This window comes from Rhinopithecus roxellana, chromosome 5, assembly GCF_007565055.1.
Source record: "Rhinopithecus roxellana isolate Shanxi Qingling chromosome 5, ASM756505v1, whole genome shotgun sequence".
NCBI classification, from domain to species: domain Eukaryota; kingdom Metazoa; phylum Chordata; class Mammalia; order Primates; family Cercopithecidae; genus Rhinopithecus; species Rhinopithecus roxellana.
The window spans coordinates 89,665,034-89,685,389 of NC_044553.1; the positions used below are offsets into that span (position 1 = coordinate 89,665,034).

The window sequence follows — 20,356 nt, forward strand, 5'->3', positions numbered from 1 at the left end:
TATTTCTTACAGTTCTGGAGGCTGGGAAGTCCAAGATCAAGGTGCTGGCATCTAACGAGTGCCATCTTACTGTGTGTGCCCTCACGTGGTGGAAGGCAGAAGGGCGAGAGAGAGTGAACCCAGGTCCCAAATCCCCTTTTATAGTGGCATTAATCTATTTATGAGGGCAGAGCCCTTATGACCTCGACACCTACCAAAAGGCCTTACCTCCCAACACTGTTTCATTGGGGATTAAATTCCTATCACATGAAGTTTAGGGGAAACATGCAGACTATAGCAATATGCATTAATGATTTTGAAAGGAGTTCTACCAAATTGTTGTTAATTGGCTGGAAGGGGGTGATTATATGTGATGATCTTCGCTTCCTGTTTTTTAGATATCTCTGTTTTTTACATTTAAAAAGTAATGAGCATATATGTTATAATCAAAAAGAATAATAAAAAATTTCATCTGCAAGTACATTCTCATTTTATTGCCTTGCAATTTTTCATAAACCTCAGCTGATTTTGTGCATTAGTCTTCCTAAGACTATTTTTGTAGGATAGCCCATTCTTTTATGCCCAGTATTCATTGCTTCCTTCCTTTCAGCATTTATATCTGCCCTTTTTAAAATCTAAAGCGCAAAGGAAAGCTTCCTGTGTTGCCTCAAGTGCCTTTTTCAATACCTTGAATTTTTCTTCCTCAGGAAGCGGTATAGATTGGTGGTTAAGTGTACAGACTGATTTGAATTTGGGCTCTGCCATTTTTTTGTGTTTGACCTAGGACAAGTGACATAACTACTCTGTGCCTCAGTTTCCTCATCTAGAAAGTAGATGCAAAATATCCATAATATAATCACATTGTAAGGTTGTTTTGGAGATTTAACAACTAAATACCTATACAAGCTCTCAAAAGTATTCCCAACACTTGGTTCATATTCAGTAAACGTTAATGCTGGTGCTGTCACTAATATTTTTATTAGGATTCTTGTTTTGAGAACTTTCTTAAGCTGTGTTTTCTTTAATAGCTTCAGTCCATGAAATCATATAGTGTTAGCCTGTCATGTCTTACCTAGCACGTTATGAATTATTTGAAATCCAACTCTTATTCTAAAGATCACTGATATCCATTGGACTCTACGTACATGGTTCTTCACAGGCTGTTGGGTTCTCTTAAGATGTTACATGGGTCTCCTGTGTCTCTGGATTCTCTTCAGTTCCACACTTTCCCAACTGATTTCCTCCAATCAGTGTTGGACATAAATGTTTATTAGTGCCAGGAATGTATAATTTATAATGTGTGAAAACCAGGGATAGCTCATTTAAATCTTTACAGAGGACAGACAAATGGTACATAATGAAGTAGTGTGGGTATGACCAAAGGAGTGATGGAAACTGTGGTGATTTAGAGAGCTTAGATCCTGTTGCCAATCCACTCCCAGTAACGGTTGGTCTCTAGGTAAGTGAGCCAAGTCTTGCTGGATCTTTTGGTTTTTCAAGACAGTCTGGAAAGCCATATTTTGGTAGGGCCAGACAAAACCGTCTGTTGTTTTTCTTTTCTTTTTTTTTTTTTTGAGATGAAGTCTAGCTCTGCCACCCAGGCTGGATTGCAGTGGCTTGATCTCGGCTCACTGCAACCTCTGCCTCCTGGATTGAAGTGATTCGTCTGTCTCAGTGGCCCGAGTAGCTGGGACTACAGGCGTGCGCCACCATGCCTGGGTAATTTTTTTGTGTTTTTAGTAGAGACAGGGTTTCACCATGTTGGGCAGACTGGTCTCGAACTTTAGACCTCGTGATCCGCCCCCCCTCGGCCTCCCAAAGTGCTGGGATTACAGGCATGAGCCACCACACCCGGCCAACAGTCTGTCGTTTTTCATTCAAGGGTTTTGAGTGTTTTTGTTTGAAGTGTTTTATTGTTTTTTTATCCTAGAATAGTATGACTGGCTCACTTGAATTTCATTGTGATTTTTATTAAATCTAGATTTACATAACCTGTAGCATTTTTTGTGTACTCACTTAAGTGTTTGCACAAGAAAGCTGTTAGAGATATATCAAAAGATAGTCAATTCATTGCATAGTGCACTTTTGTCTGTGGTAGTGTTAATTTTAGACTTAAGTAACTTGGTTAACTGCCTTCTAGAGCTATGAGTATGTAGACTTGCCTAGGCTTATGGAACAATTTTGTCTATTATCAATAAAGATAATTTTCATCTGTATTGGGATGGTTGGGAAAATAGTTGCTTTATGATCCCCCAACCCCTTCTTTAGACCCAAATGAATTGCCAAACCTTGTATTATTTCATTGGGTGGATTATTGTGGCAAGAGTTTAGCAACATATTTCTAAAGATTGCTTTCAACTACTCTGCAAATCTGAAACAGTCAGTGGTTGCTAAGAGACATACTATTCAAGTATCCATGTAAACATATGTACTGCTGGAGATTGCTATTTAGTAATTTGTACTTCACATTTGCTGTTATATTTAGCTGAAAGGTGCTGTAATTATCATGTAAATTATGCAAATCATGCAAATCATTCAGCCTGTCCTTAAAAGTGACCTTTTGTTATTGTGTTTTTAAAAACTCAACACAAATTGGACATGAGATAAGCCAACCTGTTAAAAAATTTTTAGTTCTAGACTGAAATAAATTCCACGAGGCCTTGAATCTCAGCTCCAATACAAATGAGTTTGTATTTTCCGACCAAGTTCCTTGAATATGTCAAAATGTTTACATTTCCCTCTCACAGCCTATAGCAATAAGAGTTTAGAGCATTTATTTCTACCTGGAATTTTATGAGATAGCCGTTACCAATTATCAGTTAACAGCAGATCACCTCATCCTGTCCTGTCCAGTGTGTAACTCAAAAATCTTGTAAAAAGGGCTTTATTGCTCTGACTCCTGCATTCAGAGCCAGCTTCCTGGTTGTGTAATTTGTGCAGTTACACTGGGCCCTGTGCTTAGAAGGGCCCTGTGCTTGGTTTAGTGCTCTGCTCTTGCTGTCTTGAAACTCCTAATACTTTTTGAGCAAGGACCACTGTATGTCATTTTGCCCCACAAATTATGTAGCTAGTCCCTGCCTGCTTCCCACTAAGTGCATCATTATTTAGCACAATAGCTCTTTCTTGAATTGCTGACCAAACTGGTTGTCTTAAAAACTTAAATCATAAGGTTGTCTTGAAATAGATAGAATGCTCAAGGGGAAAAAAGTGGACTTCTTTGGTTTGTGGAAAGAATGCCTGAAATTAAATGGAGGAAAATAAAAGCGTGTGACTTGGTGGAGTTATTCATATTGTACGCCTTACACTTTTGAAAGTTTTATATTGAATTTCCATAGGAGTCTTGGAGTCAGAATTGCCAGAAGCTTGTGATTGCAACCTTTTGATCCCTTGTCCCCATTGTCCGTTCTCAGTGGTTGCCCCATAGGTTGCTTCATTTCATACAGTGCATCCCTTGAGTCGATCTGATTCATTGGAGTCAGACTGACTACCTTTGGCTCTGGCTTCTTTGTTCTGGGCTGTTTTCTCTGTATTTGGCCAAGGTGAAAGTATGAGGAAGATAGTTTTCAGATAGTGGGAGAAAGTTGCAAACAAAGCCAGAAATGTGGACATCTGATTTGAGTGCTCTGTGGCACTTTGGATGAAAACATTTAGAATACCAATTTTATCGGTTATCTACTTGAAGATTTTTGATGTTCTCTAAAATCTTACTTTACATGGAGTAGGGCAGGGTAATTCTTTATTGTAGCAGAGAGCATCTGGGTTTTTTTGCTCGAAATCTTTTGCTCTTAATGACTTTTAAAAATAGTTTTGATAATGCCAACTTTTAAAATTCAAATATGTTTATATGGTTTTTAATGAAAAATGGCAAATCTCTTGCCTCATCCTTCTCCAAACCAGAGTCCTGTTTCCTGGAGGTAACCACATTTAAGTCTTCCAGTTGTTTCTATATATTTATTTCCATCTTTCTAAACAGCATGCTTATACTGCTATTTCTTAACTTGTCATTTTAGGTTTTATTTATGTCTGTCAACTTCCTACTGTAAGTCATTATGTATCTCCCACTATAACTCTCTGTCTACATCCAATGTTATATCACAAAATTTGAATGAATCAGATGATAGAATGAGTACTATTTATACATGTTGTTCATTACAAGGCACATGGTTATATTCCTTTTCTTGTAGAGCCTTTTTTTTAATTTTAGGAAAATAGTTGCCTTATTTTTTACTTGCTTTCCTGTGTATTCATCACTAGTATTAAGGTATACTAGTGTATACCTTAATTCTCTGAGAGTACCATACAGCCCTTCTCAGTATGACCCACATATCAACTAATCTATCAGTTCCTTTTTTTTTTTTTTCCTTGGAGACCTTCTTCTTGGAGCCCTGGTCATCCTGCTCTTATTGGCACTGGCTGCTTGCTCTGGGCCACCCACACAGTCATCCCAGCACTTCCCTTTGCTGCCCTTCTACACTGTGTCCTTACTTGTTTAACTTCTTATTTGGTGGAACATACCTTCTAGATTCTTCCTAAAAAAGCATGAATGGGATGTAAATGTTCTGAGATCATTTGTCTGAAAATGTCTTTATTCTGCCTACTTTTTTTTTGGGAGACAGACTCTTGCTTTGTTGCCCAGGCTGGAGTGTAGTGGCACGATCTTGGCTCACTGCAACTTCCAGCTGCTGGGATTACAGACGCATGCCATCACACCAGGCTAATTTTTCTATTTTTAGTAGAGATGGGGTTTCATCACGTTAGCCTAGGCTGATCTCAAATTTCTGACCTCAAGTGATCAGCCCGCCTTTGGAATCCCAGCACTTCCAAAGTGCTGGGATTATAGGTGTGAGCCACTGTGCCCGGCCTGCCTACCTACTTGATTGATGTTTTGGCTAGGTGTAAATTTGGAACTTTCCCAGATGTTTTAAGGAATTGATCCATTGTTTTCCAGCTTCCAGTGTTGGTATTAAAAAGCCCTGCACCAGCTGAATGCCTTATCCTTTATAATGACGTGTCTTCTTTGTAACTTCTTTGAAATCTTCTCTTTGTCCCCACGTCCAGAAAGTGATGTGCTTTGGTGTGAGTCTTTGTTCATTTATTGTGCGGAACACTTAATGGGCCATATCTGTATTGACATTCATGACTTTTTTTTTTCCTGGAAATTGAATTGAATTATTCATCAGATAATTTCCTTCTGTTCGTTTTCTATTTTTCTGTCTCCATGTCTTTCTAGATTGCTATTATGTATTGGATCTCTTGGTTTTTAAAATCTTCTTCTATATATTATCTCTGTTTTTTGGTTGTATGTTCAGGGGTAGATTTGCTCATTTTAATGTTCTATTGCTTCTGCTAAAATTTTTGTTATATGTTGAACTTCTGAAAGCTTTTAAAAAATGTCCTGAATATTTACCTGAATAACAGCACTCTGTTTTATTTCAAGGATCCAGCATATTTGTTTATATTTGAGGATGTTATAGTTTCCTTTTTGCAATTTTTTTGGTACTCCTAGCATGGTGCTTGTTTCCTCTGAGTTCCTTACAATTGTTTGTTGTGGTCTTTTATGTTAAAATATCTGGTGATCTTTAACTTCATAGTCATAATTACATGTTAGTCTACTGAAAAATTGCTTAGAACTTGTGTATGTTACAGTGTGCACATGTGTGTTTATATTTGCATAGTGACACTTGGCAGCTGGTGACTTTGAATGGGATAACTGGTCAGGGACCTTGCCATTTCATTAGGAAACCCTCAGCTGTTAGCATATCTGTAGGTCTTTCCTCTTGAGGCTGTCAGTTTCTTCCAAAAGGGACTTTCTGATCTTCTGACTTATATAGCATTGGGAGCCTGGTCAGGGAAGAAAGCTGGCAAATATATCCCTTTTAGGTATGCAGAGTTTTATTTCATCCCATTATTTCCAACAAGTGATTTACTTAACGTGTATGATGTCTCCAAGACTAGATACTTACTCATTCTCTCCAGACTTACATTGTAAATCGTCAGTACACTACATGGGATCTGGGGGGTCTTCTACAGACTTTCAACCAGTCCTCCTGTTTTTAGCTATTTCTCACACCCTTACCATCAAATATATCTGGTGCCTTTAGTTTCTAAGCCTTTTAAGGGTTCTGTGGAGTGAACTGGCCTGCTTCTTGTTGGCTTCCTTCCCTGCTTGCAGAATGGAAAAACACTTAGCAGACTGGAGAAAGAGGAAACCTAAGATAGTTACCTCTTGTCATCCACTTCCATCTTTGAGAAGTCTACAAATAAGTCCAAATTTTCTCTCCAGTTCCCTCTATGCCAAGGCTTTCTTCTATTCTTATTCTTTCACTGTCATTTTAGGGAGGATTCAGGAGGAGAGAGGTTCAATTCCGCTGCCTACTGGAAGACCCTTACAGCCCTTTTTCATTTCACTCTTCTCATTTCATTGTAGATTTATGAGTTCAAAGAAAGGTTATTTGGCTAAATCACTATGTAGTTTATCCCTATTTGTGAGCTTCAAGAAGGCTGGTTTCTGTAAACTTGGAGTTAAGTGTGTTGACAGGTCTGTCTTTCCTGTGTAATCACCTTGGAAATGCTCCAGCTTCTTAACTTCTTTTCTTTGACTACAAGCTGCCTGTTATATTATGGATGGCACAGTCCACTTAGGCATTTACAGGTGTGGGCGTGTATTTCTTTTTTTGTGTGGAAGTGATTGGGACTATAGATATGACTAAGCACACTCATATTATTTTGTTTTGGAAATCAGAGCTCATCCTACTCCCCCCTTTTTTGGCCTGTGCACTATTTTATTTCTGTCTCATGCATCATAAAATCATCAAAAGCATGTTCTACAGAGAAGCAGAAAAATAGTTTAATACTGTAGTTCATCTTTCTTTCTCATAGAACATAATACATTTAATATTTGTGACTTTGTAAATATCTAAAGTTAGGCACCCGGCAATGCATTTTGTTTGAGAGCCTAATGAAAACATCAGTTAAACATTTCTTGCTTAATTATTATGTATTCATTAATCTCAAGATTAAGAGTATACAAGGAAAGTTGATTCAAGTTTTGCTAATATTACACACCCTCAAACCTCCTCTTATGTTGGTTATAAGTTATTCATTAAAGCCTTTTGAAACACTTAAAAGTAGAAACCAAATTTAAAAAATAAAACGTACAAGGTTAATTATTTCTATTAGCCTTGGAATGGGATTGGGTGGATGCGTGGACTGGGTGGGTGGATTAGAGAGCTTTTGTCATTTGGAACTTTATTATAGATAAAGAGATATTGAGTCTATATGGGGCCTTTTTTTTGCTAGTTGGAGCTACATGCCTTTCTTTCCTAGATAGAATGTTTTCTTGTGGAAATGTGTTAACTTGCCCATTGCCTCCCCTGATGGGCTCCACAATTGTTCTACAATGTGTATGTCCAGCAATGAGGACCATCGCTGGCACATAGAAAGAACTCAGTACGTATGTAGTTATTGTATTGCTGAATGGGCAGAGAGCGGTAGTTCACAACGTCTTCTGTTTGGATAGGTTGCTAGTAAAAGCATGTACTATTGAACCTGTGAGGAGCACTCTTACCCACTTCTAACTCCTCATTTCTTCATGGGTCGGCCTGGATGTCTCTTCCTTTAGAAGCCTTCCCTGATCACTCCACTTCTTCCAAGTACAGTAGGTGTCTGCTGTGTGTTTATGCAACATCCTGAACTACTTAACATGCTGTTTATTTAATAGTTTGTATTCCCCATTAGAATAGGCTCTGAGAAAGCAAAGACTGTATCTGTCTTGCTTATCATTGTATCCCTGACAGCTCGCCCACTGGCTGGCCCTTAATAAGCACACCATAAATGTTTACTTGAAATACTCATTTTTAAAATGAATGAATGAATGAATGAATGATAGATGGATGGTGGATGGCATTGTGTAGCTAAAAGTTGTGTCCTGTCTGTCTACCTATTTTTGAAGACCATCCTTTAGTTTGTGTTTCCTGCCATGTTTGAGGGGCCTTTTTTTGGCCCATAACTCTGTCTTTTATTTAAAGTAAAACACCAAACAAAAGCACATTCGATTATTGACCATGAAGTTTTAATTCTGCTGTCAGTCTCAACCTCATGTCTTAATCACCTGAGGTCAAACTTACATATGTCTCGATAGCCTTTTTGATGACGATGGTAGTCTGCTTTAATTTGTGTGCTATGTGCTCTTGAAATGTTTTTCTATAAAGACACTAGAACTGAATTTTGCTTTATTTCAATGATGATGAATGTAAAAAAAAAACAACTCAGTAACATTCAAACCGATTTCCAAGTTTGTTCTTCAGCCAGAGGAACTTGCACACTGACTTTTTGTAAAGGTAGCAGATATATTGTGTTGTAATTCATACACCTAAAATTCGCCATTTTAAAGTTTCCAATTTAGTGGTTTTTAGTATATTTACAGAGTCATGCAACCATCACCACAGTATCATTGTGGGATGTTTTCATCATCCCCTGAAGAAATTCAGACCCATGGGAGGCTGAAGCAGGAGAATCTCTTGAACCTGGGAGGTAGAGGTTGCAGTGAGCTGAGATAGCACCATTGCACTCCAGCCTAGTGACAGAGCAAGACTCTGTCTCAAAAAATAAATCCAGACCTATTAGTAGCCACTCCCCATTCTGCTTTCTGCCACTGTGGATTTGCCTATTCTGGTTATTTCACATACATGGAGTCACACATTGTATGGCCTTCTGTGTCTGGTTTCTTTTACTTAGCATGATGTTTGAAAGATTCATTCATGTTGTAACATATATCAGTACTTTGTTCCTTTTTATGGCTGAATAATATTCCCTGGCATCACATTTTGTTTATTAGCTGACAGATATTTGGGTTGTTTCACTTTTTAGCCATTATGAATATTGCTCCCATGAACATTTGTGTACACATTTTTGTGTGGACATGTATTTTCGATTCTCTTGGATATATACATGAAAGTGGAATTGCTTAGTCATATAGTAACTCTGGGAGATTTGAGGAACTGCCAAACTGTTTTCCAAAATAGCTGCACCATTTTACATTCTTACCAACAATGATGAGAGTTCCAGTTTCTCCATATCCTCGCCAACACTTTTTATTATCCCTCTTTTTCATTATAGCCATCCAATGAATATCTCCTTGTTGGGTTTTCTTTTTTTTTTGTTTCCGAGGTGGAGTCTTGCTCTGTCGCCTAGGCTGGAGTACAGTGGTGCGATCTCGGCTTACTGCAAACTCTACCTCAGGTTCAAGCAATTCTTCTGCCTCAGGCTCCTGAGTAGCTGGGAATACAGGCGTGTGCCAGCACGCCTGGCTAATTTTTGTGTTTTTAGTGGAGATGGGATTTCACCATGTTGGCCAGGCTGATCTCAAACTGTGACCTTGTGATCTACCTCCTCGGCTCCCAAAGTGCTGGGATTACAGGTGTGAGCCAGGGTTTGCTTTTCTGTAATGATCAATAAAATAGAGCACTTTTCATGTGTTTATTGACCAAAATTTGTATACTTCCTTTGTGATTTAGCTGTTAAATAAAATCCTTTGTCCATTTTTAAACTGGGTTTTCTTCTTATTGTTGAGCTTTTAAAATTATTTTTTCTTGTTTTTTTTTTTTGTTTGTTTGTTTTTGAGACAGAGTTTGTCTCTCTGCTGCCCAGACTGAAGTGCAGTGGCACGATCACGGCTCAGTTCAGTCTTGATCTCCTGAGGCTCAGGTGATCCTCCCACTTGAGCTTCCCAAATACCTGGAACTACAGGCACGTGCCACCAAGCCTGGCTAATTTTTGAATTTCTTTGAAGAGACAGGATTTTGCCATGTTGCCAAGACTGGTCTCAAACTGTTGGGCACAAGCGATCCACCCGCCTCTGCCTCCCAAAGTGCTGAGATTGTAGGTGTGAGCCACCATGCCTGACCTAAAAGTTCTTTATATATTGTGGATACTAGTCCCTTATCAGATATATGGTTTATAAATACAGTTGACCTTGAACAGTGCAGATATTAGGGGCAGTGAACCCCTGAGCAGTTGAAAAGTATATGTATAACTTGACTTTCCAGAAACTTAACTACAAATAGTCTGCTGTTGACAGGAAGCCTTACTGATAACATAAACAGTTGAATAACACATATTTTGTATGCTATCTGTATTATATACTGTGTTCTTACAATAAAGCAAGCTAGAGAAAAGAAAATGTTAAGAAAATTATGAAGAAAAGAAAACACATTTTCTGTTCATTAATGGGAGGTAGGTCATCATAAAGATCTTCATCCTTGTGGTCTTCACGTTGCATAGGCTGAGGAGGTTGGGAGGAAGAGGAAGGGTTGGTCTTGCTGTCTCAGGGTAGCAAGAGTGGATGAAAAAAAATTTTTTTTTTTTTAATTGAGACCGAGTCTTGCTCTCTCTCCCAGGCTGGAGTGCAGTGGTGCAATCTCGGCTCACTGCAACCTCTGCCTCCCAAGTTCAAGCAGTTCTCCTGCCTCAGCCTCCTGAGTTGCTAGGATTACAGGCACCCATCACGACACCCAGCTAATTTTTGTACTTTTAATAGAGATGGGATTTCACCATGTTGGCCAGGCTGGTCTCAAACTCCTGACCTCAAGTGAACAACCTGCCTCAGCCTCCCAAAGTGCTGGGATCACAGGGGTGAGCCACCACACCCAGCCAAGAGTGGAAGAAAATTTGCATGCAAGTGAACTTGCACAGGGTCAGCTGTGTCTTCTCCCAGTGTGTGCATTCTCTTTTCACTTTGTTGATGCTGTCCTTTGAAGCATGAATGGTTTCAGTTTGGGGGAAGTCTAATTTATTTGTTTGTTGCTTATGGTTTGGGTCATATCTAAGAAATATCACCTAATCGAGGGTTATGAAGATTTCTTCTTCTTTTTTTTTTATAATTTAGCTCTTAATTTTAGGTTGATTTCATTTTGAGTTAATCTGAATGTATATTGTGAGGTAGAGGTTCAGCTTACTCTTTTGCATGTGGATATCCTGTTGTTCCAGCACCATTTGTTGAAAATGCTATTCTTTCCCCATTGAAATGACTTGGCATTCTTATTGAAAATCAGTTGACCATAAATGGGAGGGCTTATTTTGGGGCTCTCAATTCTATTCCCATTAATCTGTATGTCTGTCTTTATGACAGTACCACACTGTCTTGATTACTGTATTTGGACTAAGTTTTGAAATAGAGAAGTGTGAATCTTTCAAGTTTTGTTTCCCTCAAGAGTATTTTGGCTCTTCTGGCTCTCTTGCATTTCCATATTAATTTTAGTATCAGCTTGTCAATGATACAAAAACAAAGCAGCTGGAATTTTTGATAGACATTGAGTTGACTCTGTTGTGCCCACTGGCATTTGGCTGAAACTTTAGCTTGTTACCTCTTTTGGACTAGTTGTGTGGACTTCATTTTGAGCACATAGATGTGATGTTATCAGGATTTGGTTATTAACTTTAGATTACAAATGTTTGGGAACTTAAACATGTTATCCACGGCTGGGCATGACCAATATGGTGAAACTTCGTCTCTACTAAAAATACAAAAAGTTAGCTGGGTGTGGTGGCAGGTGCCTGTAGTCTCAGCTACTTGGGAGGCTGAGAATTGCTTGCTTGAACCCAGGAGGTAGAGGTTGCAGTGAGCTGTGATCATGCCACTGCACTCCAGCCTGGGCAACAGAGCAAGACTCTGTCTCAAAAAAAAAAAAAAAAAAAACTTTTTCACATATAACATACGAACAGAAATAATCAACATTCACTTCGATGACTGTTTACAGAGTGAGCACACCTACGTAACAAGAGTCCGGATCTACAAAGGACCGTGACCAGTCTCATTGAGACTTTTTGATGCTTGCTTTGATTCAGATTTTTTTCATTTTCCTGAATATTCTAGTAGAGCTGAAGGCTTATCCTTTTTTTATTTTTAAGACTGAGTCTCGCACTGTCACCCAGACTGGAGTGCAATGGTGCGATCTTGGCTCACTGCAACCTCTGCCTCCTGGGTTCAAGTGATTCTCCTGTCTCAGCCTTCTGAGTAGCTGTGATTACAGGCGCCCACCACCACACGTGGCTAATTTTTGTATTTTTAGTAGAGACAGGGTTTCACCATGTTGTCCAGGCTGGTCTTAAACTCCTGACCTCAGGTAATCCACCTGCCTCAGCCACCCCAGGTGCTGGAATAACAGGCGTGAGTCACCACACCCAGTCAGCTTATTTTAACTGTGTATTTGGAATATCAGTAGGTAGCATAGTGAAGTGGTTGAGATCATGGACTTATGGCCTCAACTGCTGGGATTCAAATTCTAGCTTTACCACCTATTAGCTGTGAGACCGTGGGCACGTTTTTTAACCCTTATGTGCGCCAGTTTCCTCTTTTGTAAAAGGGGGACAAAATTACCTCATCGGGAGGATTAATATGTAGATTGCATGGAAAATTGCCTGATGATCACAGTAAGTGCCATATGTGTATTAGCTATTATTCATATTATTACTTTTATTGTTGTTATTTTGTATTTGTATTTCTTTAGTGGAATATAAGCTCCTTGTCTGACTTGTTTATCATGATATGCCCAAAAACTAGCACTGTGCCTGGCACGTAATAGATATTCAACACATTTTTGAGGAAAGAAGGAGGGGATTTTAAATAATAGAATTCCTAAATCCTTTTCTGAAACTGCCTTTGACAGCTGTAATGTCTCATTTACAACAGCTTCTGGAGCTATTTGACAGTGAAGACCCTCGGGAACGGGACTACTTAAAAACAGTCTTACACAGAATTTATGGCAAGTTTCTTGGTCTTAGAGCATTTATCCGAAAACAGATTAACAATATTTTTCTAAGGTAAGTGGAGGGTGATGGGGGAATAAAGAGAAGCAAAGTTGGTGTTTTTATGGAAGTATTAAATAAATCTCAAATATCTGAAAACAGTATACTGACTTCTCTTTTTCCCTTTCTGCCTTCCTTCCTTCATTCTCCTGTCCCCTCTCCTTCCTCTCCCTCTACTCGCTTCCTCCTTCTCTCTTCCCCCATCTTCTCCTCCCACCCTCTTCCTCCTCTATTCTTCTTCCTCTCCCCCTCCCCCCCTCCCCCCTTCTTCTCTTCTCGCCCCTACTTCCCCCCCCCCTCCCTCCCTGCTTTCCTCCCCCCCCTCCTCTCTCCTCCTTCTCCTCCGCTCTTTCTCTCCCTCTCCTCCTCTCTTACTCCCTCTCCTTCTCTCCTCCACCATCTCCTCCTCTCTTTCCTCCTCTCCTGCCCCCCCCGCTCCTCCTCTTTCTCCCTCCTCTCTCCTCCCAACCTCTCCCTCCCCTGTCTTCCCCCCTCTTCCTCTCTTCTTCCTCCTCTCTTCCCCCCCTCCTCCTCTTCTCCCCCTTCCCTTCTTTTCTCCTCTCTCCCCCTTCTCCTCTTCTCCTCCCTCTCCTCCTCTCTTCCCCCGTCTCCTCCTCCTCCTCCTCTCTCTCCCCCTCCTCCCTCCTCTCTTCCCCCTCCCTCTTCTCTCCCTCTGCTCCTCCTCTTCCACCCTCTCCTCCTCCCTCTCCTTCTCTTTTCCCTCCTCTCTTCTCCCTCTCTTCCCATCTTCTCTTCCCTCTCCTCTCTTCCCCTGTCTCTCCCCCCCCTCCCCTCCCCCCTCCTCCTCTTTTCCCTCCTCTCCTCCTCCTCTCTTCCCCCTCTTCCTCTCCTCCCTCTCCTCCTCTCTTCCCCCATCTCTTCTCCGCTCCTCTTCCCTTCTTCCTCTGCTCCTCCTCTCTTCCACTCTCTCCTCCTCTCCCCCCTCCTCCCTCCCCTCCTCCTCCCTCTCCTCCTCTTTTCCCCTCCTCTTCTCCCCATCTCTTCCCATCTTGTCTTCCCTCTCCTCTCTTCCCATCTCTCCCCCATCCCCTGTCTCCCCGCTCTCCTCCTCTTTTCCCTCCTCTCCTCCTCCCCTCTTCCTCCTCCTCCTCCTTCTCCCCCTCTCCCCCTTCTCTTCCCTCTCCTCCTCTCTTTCCCGCTCTCCTCGTCCTCCCCCTTCTTGTCCTCCCCTCCTCCTCCCCCTCCTCCTCCTCTTTTTCTCCCTCCCTTCTCCTTCTCTCCTCCTTTCTCCTCCTGTTTCTCCTCTTCTCTCAGGTTTGTTTATGAAACAGAACACTTCAATGGTGTAGCTGAACTGCTGGAAATACTAGGAAGGTGAGCACGGTTTTTCTAATTGCTAATTTCAGGTGAATATTATTTTAAAAATTAGGTTCAAGTGGCACCAGGAGATGCTCACTTAGTTCTCTTGCTGTATGTACATTGGGTCTCTCTCATTTGTGCCTGTTAGCATATTTTCCAACTGACTGTACAAGACACAATTTCCTGTTTCCCTTCTTCTACAATTATGCATTGCCAGTTCCACTGGAATGACTGAAAGAGCTAACAGTTCATTCATTACTAGAAAGATGATACATCTAATTATGGTCGGACCAGTTACTCCAAAACATCTTATTCTCATTAGTTTTTAGGCTATCTGGTCCTTTGCCTTATCTGTTGAAAGCAGGTTTATAATAATTGGAAAGATTGCCATTTTCAAAGGAGTTGTGTACCCGGGTATAGTCCTTGAACAGCTGCTGCTTGGAGTAGTGGAATGAATTGGAAAGAGCTGTGGTCTGAGTTTCTACACACAAGGGAGGATAATGTAGCTGGACAATGTGATTACTTAATATTTTCTCCTAATATGAAGAGAAAAAGAAGGTGGAGTCACACAGCTTTCTCTCAGTGACTTTCCTAGGCTGGGCAGAGGTTTCAGGAATGAGAAAGAATGATGCCTGGAAATGGTAAAGGTCATATTTAAGGCGGAAGCAAGCAAGGCGGGCCATTATTTGGAGAAGGAAAAGGGAGGGAAAATAAAGAGTTTTGATAAAGAGCTTTTGGAAACCATCTAATTTTAGGAGCACAGGAGCCTTTGTTGGGTGATTAGAAGCAAATTTTCTTCTCCTAAATTTCCTTCTAAATTATTGTATACCTTGAAGTCATTAAGAAATCCTGGCTGGGTGTGGTGGCTCATGCCTATTATCCCAGCACTTTGGGAGGCCGAGGCGGGCAGATCACTTGCTGCGGTTAAGAATTCTAGACCAGTCTGAACAACACGGTGAAACCCCGTCTCTACTAAAAATACAAAAAAATTAGCCAGGCATGGTGGTGGGTGCCTGTAACCCCAGCTACTTGGAAGGCTGAGCATGGGAATAGCTTGAATCCCAGAGGTGAAGGTTGCAGTGAGCTGAGATTGGGCCACTGCACTCCAGCCTGGGCAACAGAGCGAGACTCTGTCTAAAAAAAGAAGAAAAGAAAAGAAATTCTGAATGCCACTGGGGTGGGTATTATGTTGTTTTGTACAAACGAACTGATTAAGTTTAACTAATATCACAAGAACAGTTTGTCTCAGTTTAACTTGATGTGGTAACATTGCTAATTTGTGTCTCTTTTTTCTCCCTAGTATTATCAATGGCTTTGCTTTACCTCTTAAGGCAGAACACAAACAGTTTCTGGTGAAAGTATTGATCCCCTTACACACTGTCAGGAGCTTATCACTCTTCCATGCACAGGTAGGAGGATTTTGTACAACTACTTTTAGAAGCCAAATAAAAAGTTTGCAAACTCATTGTTTTTTTGATATTGATATAACCTTTTTTTTTTTTTTTTTTTTTTTTGAGATGGAGTCTCGCTCTGTTGCCGAGGCTGGAGTGCAGTGGCACAGTCTTAGCTCACTGCAGCCTCCGCCTCCCTGGTTCAAGCGATTCTTCTGCCTCAGCCTCCTGAGTAGCTGTGACTACAGGCGCGCAACCCCACGCCTGGCTAATTTTTGTGTTTTTAGTAGAGACGGGGTTTCACCATGTTGGCCAGGATGGTCTGCGTCTTCTGACCTCGTGATCCTCCCATCCTGGCCTCCCAAAGGGCTGGGATTACAGGTGTGAGCCACCGTGCCGGGCCTATAGCCTTCATTCCTAAAGGAAAGAGACTTATTAAAGTTTAAAATACTCCATGAGGGAAATAAAAATGTATGCATTTTTTTCTATGCACAGTAGAATCATGGAAATATTTTTAAAGCAGGAGGAGCCCTTGTTTGGTTATTTTATTTTACAGAGAACTTAGATGACTTGCCCAAGTGCACACAATAACATACTGAACATATTACATATAATAAAATGCACAGGAGCCTAGCAGATGTAGATCTTTGGACTATGTAATCATGTTTTAATGTTCTTGAATGTTTTGTTCCATCCTATTTGCATTAGTCTATCAGTTGCCCTTTTTGCCTCCTGTTCTAGATCGCTCACCATGTCTTTATCACTTTCTACACATAAACACTCTCACAAGCAAACAAATCAATCAGTATTTTCACATTTTTTTTCCCTTTAAGCCTTCATCACTTTAAAAAGCATACACTGTCTTGTCCGCATTCTAATTTTTGTGCTAACACTGCCTTGCATGGTCACTATGTCACTGGGGGTAGGTAAATTATTGGGTAGTAGTTTTAATTTTGGATAGGAAAATTTTAAATACGACTAGACTCTGACTCCTTCTTACCCGCATTGGGAAGGTTTTGAGTTTGCATAAAAACGTAACACATTTTTCTAAGCACTGGTCCTCTTTAAATGTGAAATTCTGTATTTCGAGGAAAAATTAATCCATATGTTTCTAATTTAGAACACCATCAGAATGGTCTTTTGCAAGGGTGGTTTTCTTGTCCGAGAATCTTTGCAAGCCCTTTTACAAATCTTGCCTTTGGTTTTGAAATGGGATATCATATTTCGTGATTATTATTTTAAACAATCTTAGTTAGATGTGTTAGTACCAGATGTAGAACTATTCTTCCATTTCTCCAGGGTCTGACTGGCAGGTACAATCTTTCATCTCCTCATGAAACTGCTTTAGTTTGCATGTGCCGTTTCAGGCAGTTGGCAAAGTTTTTTATTAAGTGCTTACTTCCCATAGAGGACTCTTGTGGAACTACAGTAAAACTCAGTACTGTTGATGTTAGCAAAGAGAGAAAGGAAGCCCCTGAGATGTAGCTCAAAGTGTATGTGGGTGAGATAATTCCACAATATGCTGAGTATGATGTCTCACCTCTGCTTTTCATTAGCTGCATACTTCATGTCCTAATACTTTAAAAAAAAAAAAAATTCCCTGGAGCCATGTTAATTTAGTCTTTGGCTTGAAAAAGTAGTTTCTTATTTTGCTTTATGTAGATTTTATTTTTATGATAATTAAAATGAATTGAATGTGAAGTTATTAAAACCAGTCTGGAAACCTTTTAGGAAGTTTTAATATTATATCTTTTGAGCCCTTACTGTATAGAATTTAAAATTTTGCCTTTTATTTTTTACTCAGCTGGCATATTGTATAGTACAGTTTCTGGAGAAAGATCCTTCACTCACAGAACCAGTAAGTCTTTCTTCCATAATTTCAAAAACTTCAGAAAAATTACCTTTCCCAGAAATATGTATGAAAAATTAAATGCCATTTGTTTTTCTCCTTTTCATTTTAGGTTATTAGGGGGTTAATGAAATTTTGGCCTAAAACATGTAGTCAAAAAGAGGTAAGTGTTTACTGTCAGAGAGTGTTCATAGTTTACTGAGTATTTTACTGAGTGCCAAGCATTGGGCTAAGCATGTATAAAACCACATCATCAGGGCCGGGCATGGTGGCTCACGCCTGTAATCCCAGCACTTTGGGAGGCCGAGGTGGGCAGATCACTTGAGGTTGGGAGTTCGAGACCAGCCTGACCAACATGGAGAAACCTCATCTCCACTAAAAATACAAAATTAGCCGGGCGTGGTGGCACATGCCTGTAATCTCAGCTACCCAGGAGGCTGAGGCAGGAGAATCGCTTGAATCCGGGAGGTGGAGGTTGCAGTGAGCTGAGATCGTACCATTGCACTCCAGCTTGGGCAATAAAAGTGAAACTGTCTCAAAAACAAAACAAAACAAGCAAAACACAACAAAACAGCATCATCTCATTTAAACCTCATTGTAACTCTATAAGGCAGCGCTATCAAAACTCTTGTTTTACTAGTTTTGAAACTATAGAGAGGTTAAATAGTGTGCCCCAGTACACTAAGTAAGTACAGATGATTAGGCCTGAACTCGCCTCCTTGACTCCTGAACCCTGGCTTTTTATTCACTGTGCTATTCAGCCTCAGGTAAGCCCAGCCCAGGCCAGGCCCCAATCATGTGTCCAGTTGTCTAGCTTTGTTGATATTCCCTTCCTAGTGGCCCCCTTCATAATATGAAGGTTTTGCTGTCACTGTAGAAAGATGCTAGAGCAGCCTGCCCAAATACTCACTTTAAAGCATAGTAAAGCTGGATCTTACTGTGTCATCTTAGGATAGACAACAGACCTTTAGTTTCAGCCATTCACAAATGATCCTGGAGGGTTCAGACCTACAATCATTTGTACCTTTGCTGAGAACTCACCAAGCAGGTGCTACTTTGTGAGGTTGTTTTAGGGTAGTGCGTGAGTTTCTTAGCTGGAGGTGAGCCTAACTGAGCACCAGATCTGCAGCCACTCTTCTGGCAGGTTAGCAACCATGTGGAAAATGGCTCAGAAAAAAAGATCAGCTGTTAGTTTTATATTTGGTTAAAATTTTGGGAGAAATTCCATATACGTATTAACAAATGGCAAGGGTCTACTATATTTTACTTTTAGCAGAAATACCTTCCTTCTCAAATCAGTTTCAGTTCTCTAAACCCTATTTTAATTTCAGAAAGTCATTTAATTAAAATCTGTTAGGTAAAGTTGAACTGTGCATTGCTACCCAGATACATTTCAAAATATGAAGGCATTGTTATTTTTCATATTTTGATTGCTCACTTTATTTTTTTTCAAAGTAATTTTTTTATAGCTAAATACATAAACTGGTTTTTATTTCTCTGTCATTTTCCCATTATATTTAAAACAATTGACTCTACTGTGGATTTGGCTCCATACTGTGATCTAAAAACTCTGTTTCTTGCGGCACCCGGTGCTGAGTTCACAAGATTCACTGTGCTCTATAGAGAGCAAGCGTGCGTGTGTGTGTCTAGAATGCGTCAGTGCGTGCTCATGGGTTTAAAGTGGCACCTGGATGTGGGTGAGTCCGCTCATTTGTGTTTCTTGAACTTTTTGTTGTATTAATGAGTGCGTTCTAGAGCATCAGGCATGTAGCGGGGGCTATAAGTATTTGGCAAATGACCACATTTGGACTTTTGCTCTTCCATGTAGGAGGGCTACCTTCTCATTGTTTTTTTTTTTTTTTTTTTAAAAAGTGTTATGGAAAGAGAGCTGGGTTACTAGTAATAGAGAGGAAAGCCCTACGGGGTCAGTTTTGCTTCTCAGGGGCCGGTGCAGTGTGTGAGTGTCCCTCGTTCTGTGTAACATATATAATAAGTAAGAGTATTTTTTCCAAGTATGTAGAATTTTTCCAAGTACCCTGTGGTGAATTCTTTGTGGAACAAACATTTTCTAACATGGGATAATGCCTGGTTCATTTATGTTTGGTTTTATGTGTAAATTTTTCTTACAATAGTCCAAACTCTCATTAGTCCTCCTTGTTCTTATGGATTTTTTTTTTGTGACGTGCCTCACATCTTGTGTTTTGCTTGTACTTACAGGTCATGTTCCTTGGGGAACTGGAAGAAATATTGGATGTGATTGAACCTTCACAATTTGTTAAAATCCAAGAACCTTTGTTTAAACAAATCGCCAAGTGTGTATCTAGCCCCCATTTTCAGGTTAGTAGTAAAGAGGACATGAGCCAGGGAGCATGAGTTATTTTGGTTAAATTTTATTTGTTTCAAAAGCAGTGTAATAGACACTAGCTACCTCTTGTTTATTTGCTATCTCCTCACAGGATAATAATTTTAACAGTGGCCACCTTATCTTGAGTGCTTGATACCTAACGCCACAGTAATGGTGCTTTCTCTCCAGTAACTTTAATTCTCCTAACACCCTGCAAGGAGGGCATTATGTTTTTTTATAGACATGCAGATATGAACACTGAAGCTCAAAATGGTCAAAAGTATTTCAGATAATTCCTAAATAAGTGGGCTGGTGGGGTTTCTCTACTGTGTAAGAGAGAATGCTAAATAATGTTTAAGAGGAAAAGGAGAAAACCTAATATTCCATACTATGCTAGATACTTTACGTACATTGTTTATAAATGTCCCATTATCCGCTGAAGCTTTTCTAGATGAAAAAAAAAAAAAAAATGAGGCTCGGAGAACAATTTACTGTAGGTCCCAAGTTGATAGAGAATAGAGTAAAATTTTGATCTTTGGTGTAGCTGCTTGCTAAAGCCAGTGACCTTCCCATGACACTGCTCTGCCTCCTCGTGGCCACTCAGGGGCAACACTTTTCTTTCTTGGGGCCATGGCTGCTGTGCTGTGGAACCCATACGGGAGGGAAGAA

At 40.2% G+C, this 20,356-nt stretch overlaps 1 protein-coding gene across 4 annotated transcripts in view; it reads left to right on the plus strand.

Annotated features, from left to right (window-relative positions):
* PPP2R5E (protein phosphatase 2 regulatory subunit B'epsilon) overlaps positions 1-20,356 on the plus strand; it is a 179,705-nt gene that overhangs the window by 141,471 nt on the left and 17,878 nt on the right. For all 4 annotated transcript variants that reach the window (XR_004057310.1, XM_010378099.2, XM_010378100.2 and 1 more), the window contains 6 exons: positions 12,668-12,798; positions 14,059-14,118; positions 15,404-15,512; positions 17,299-17,352; positions 17,456-17,506; positions 19,561-19,680. Coding sequence is in view for 3 of the 4 variants with exons in the window: in XM_010378099.2 (XP_010376401.1) it covers positions 12,668-12,798; positions 14,059-14,118; positions 15,404-15,512; positions 17,299-17,352; positions 17,456-17,506; positions 19,561-19,680 (525 nt within the window). In the remaining variant the exon portion in view is untranslated. The remainder of the gene's footprint in view (positions 1-12,667; positions 12,799-14,058; positions 14,119-15,403; positions 15,513-17,298; positions 17,353-17,455; positions 17,507-19,560; positions 19,681-20,356) is intronic.